The 2,746-nt window shown below is 45.3% G+C and overlaps 1 protein-coding gene across 1 annotated transcript; it reads right to left on the reverse strand.

The window, feature by feature from the left end:
• Positions 1–460: 460 nt before the first annotated feature.
• Positions 461–1,950, reverse strand: LOC122689529 (splicing factor 45-like). Its single transcript, XM_043896044.1, has one exon. It carries the CDS (start codon positions 1,865–1,867, stop codon positions 662–664), a length of 1,206 nt encoding a protein of 401 aa, XP_043751979.1. The 5' UTR covers positions 1,868–1,950; the 3' UTR covers positions 461–661.
• Positions 1,951–2,746: the final 796 nt, after the last annotated feature.

Genomic DNA, 2,746 nt, shown 5'->3' on the forward strand with positions numbered 1-2,746 from the left:
TTCTCTCTCCTGATGTTTGGATGAGTTGAACGTTTTGGATGTGTCTCCTGTCTCTTCTAGATGATGACATGGGCATCACCATGAGCCTTCATTTGTTTTGCTTCATGTCTATGTTACTTTGCTGTGGGATGCACAGGTCTTTCCTAGCCTGCTCTGCCTCATTTATTATTGGGGTATAGGAGGTATTACTTCTTTACGGAAGTGCAGTACAAATTCCTCCAAACATGAACAAAGAAATTCTCTGAGGAAGAAAAGTCCCTAGAAGAAGGTACCAAGGTTCACTCGGGCTGGTGTCCTATTGTGACAGAGATACTCCTAACTAGAGCCCTTTGCTCCTCAGCCCTTGGAGAAATATACACTTGCATGATGGTCTTAAAATATAATCTCCTAGTCCTTCTGAACTTTGTTCTAAGTGTGCCTGATTAGTTAGAATCAAAACTCTTCATTTATCCATATCTACTGTTTTTTTTTTTAAAGGATTTTTATACTATATTAAAAAAAACACAAAATAAAAAAGGGATCAGTCAACATATCTTAGAAGTCCTCACAGAGTCTCTGCACCCACAGCCAGGAAAGGCCCCCCTGATGCCTTGTTCTCCTCCGCTCACTCTGCAGCTTGCCGAAGGGTCGCTGGAGATGACTCAGGCTCTAGTTTTTAAAATCAAACTTGTTCTGCCAAATCCAGGACCCTGAATTTATCCAAATTGTAGAAACATGCTTTGACCACCCGTCCACCAAAATACCTCCCGTTCAGATCAACAACAGCTTTAATTGCTGACTCAACCCTCTCGAATTCTAAAAATATTCGTACTGCTTCATCATCAGGGGCACCAGGAATTTCAAATATCACACATTTTCCAACTTTGCCATATTTTTCACACTCTTCCTTGGTTTCTACTTCCAAGTCTTCATCCACCTCTCCTGCACCAACCATGTTCCTGAGTAGGACCACTTTGGTAGGACACTTAAGTATTTCAGTTAATGGACTCGAATCCGACTTCTTGGCTGCGTCTTTCTCGGTGGCGTCGCCCACGATGATCTTGCCGCCCCGCTTGCTGGTCTTCCCCACCGACAGCGCTGTGCTCAGGCCCTGCTCATGCTTCCCGAGACCCTGGCCTTCCCGGAAGCCGTACTTCTGCATGATTTTATGTGCTACAGTGCCCCCCATGTTGGCGAGGAAGGAGTTGCCAGGGCCGGTCGGGGATCGGGGTCTGTCTTGTTCCTCATACACTGGGGGAGGGATAGCAGCTTTGGAAGACTGTGAGCGAGGTCGTGAATCCTCTTCATAAGGGAAGTCTCGGGGTAACTCTTTGTCCTTCTCCACAAGAGATGTGGGAGGTGCAATGGCAGCTCCGCCCATACTTCTTTTCCTCCTCTCTCGCTCATAATCTTCATCTTCATCAGAGTCTGGATCGGGTCGCCTGGAAAACCCACTAGCTTCATGTCTGTCTTTACGCCTCTTTTTTCTCTCTTCTATTTCCTTCTGTCTTTCCAGCTCCCGCTGCCTCTGTCGCTCCTCTCTTTGGCGCTTCACTACTTTCTCATAATCGTTAGGAAACATGGGATCATATTCATCAGCTAAGGGGATCAAAACTTCTCCTGCAGAAAACCCGCTGAGAACAGGGTCCTTGAGGCCTGCGGCCATGTGCGGCGGAGTGTCCACGATCTGCCGCTCATCTGAAGAGCCGCCTCGCTTTAGGTCGATTACTGGAGCAAGGACTGTACTTTGTTTTGTCCTCTGGCTCTTGGCCTGAGTGAGAGCTGCCTTCTTCACCTGGAACTGAGACTGCAGGAGTTTGAAGTTTTTGGACCAGCCTTCTGTCTTTGAGTCGCTGGTCTCCACTCCCAGGTCATCGTACAGGGACATCTTCTCAGTTCAGTGCCAGCGCGCCCGGCCGACACCAACGCGCCGCCGACACCGCGGGCTGGGCGCTCGGCGTCAGCCCCCGACAGCAACACCGCTCCTACTGTTTTTTATAATTGCTTATTTTGGAATTATGATCCTGGAGGTAAAAGTCCTACAGAATATGTAGAGTTAGTGTTTAATCTAGAGGAACATGTCTTAAAGGTCACATGGTAACTGAGTTTCTCTATTAAAAATAATATAGACTAGACCCTATTTTCTTCATTGGGAATTCGAAGCTCTGGAGAGGAAATTCACATACAACCCTGCTACTACCAGTATCTTTTTTCTTATACTGGATCCCCACTAGAGTATACATACATAGAATGGTTTAAAATTATTTTATCAATGTACTAGTACAATTTTTCATTTTTAAATCAGGCTTGTAACAACACAGACAACAAAAACAATCAGGCCACCACTGCTCCCTCTTCAGCCTGCTCCTCTGGAACAGTCACTTTTCAACTGTTTTAGTTATTGCCTTTGACATTGACTTTCATATTTTACATTTTTTACTGCTATTACTTGATTCATTATTTTCAATGTTGTTTGTGGACTTCTTGTAATGATAGATGACAATCCAGCTGTCTCAAAGTCATGCTTGGCTAGTTTATGCTGTCAACAAACCATTCCTAATTACCAGTGGATTTGTACAACAAAAGTTTATTTCTTGCTCCTGCTACATGTTCACCCTACGTAGTTAGGGAACCTCTGGATTATGTTGCTCCTCAAGGCGGATGGAGGTGCCATCACAACACCTGATTCCATGATCTCTGCAATAGGGGCAAGTAACAGGGTGATGATACACTGATTCTCAAAGCTTCTGCCCAGTCATATCACATT

This window comes from Cervus elaphus, chromosome X, assembly GCF_910594005.1.
Source record: "Cervus elaphus chromosome X, mCerEla1.1, whole genome shotgun sequence".
NCBI classification, from domain to species: domain Eukaryota; kingdom Metazoa; phylum Chordata; class Mammalia; order Artiodactyla; family Cervidae; genus Cervus; species Cervus elaphus.

Bases quoted from the DNA above. Each gene is read 5' to 3' on its own strand.
- LOC122689529 (XM_043896044.1), bottom strand. From the start codon at position 1,867: ATGTCCCTGTACGATGACCTGGGAGTGGAGACCAGCGACTCAAAGACA.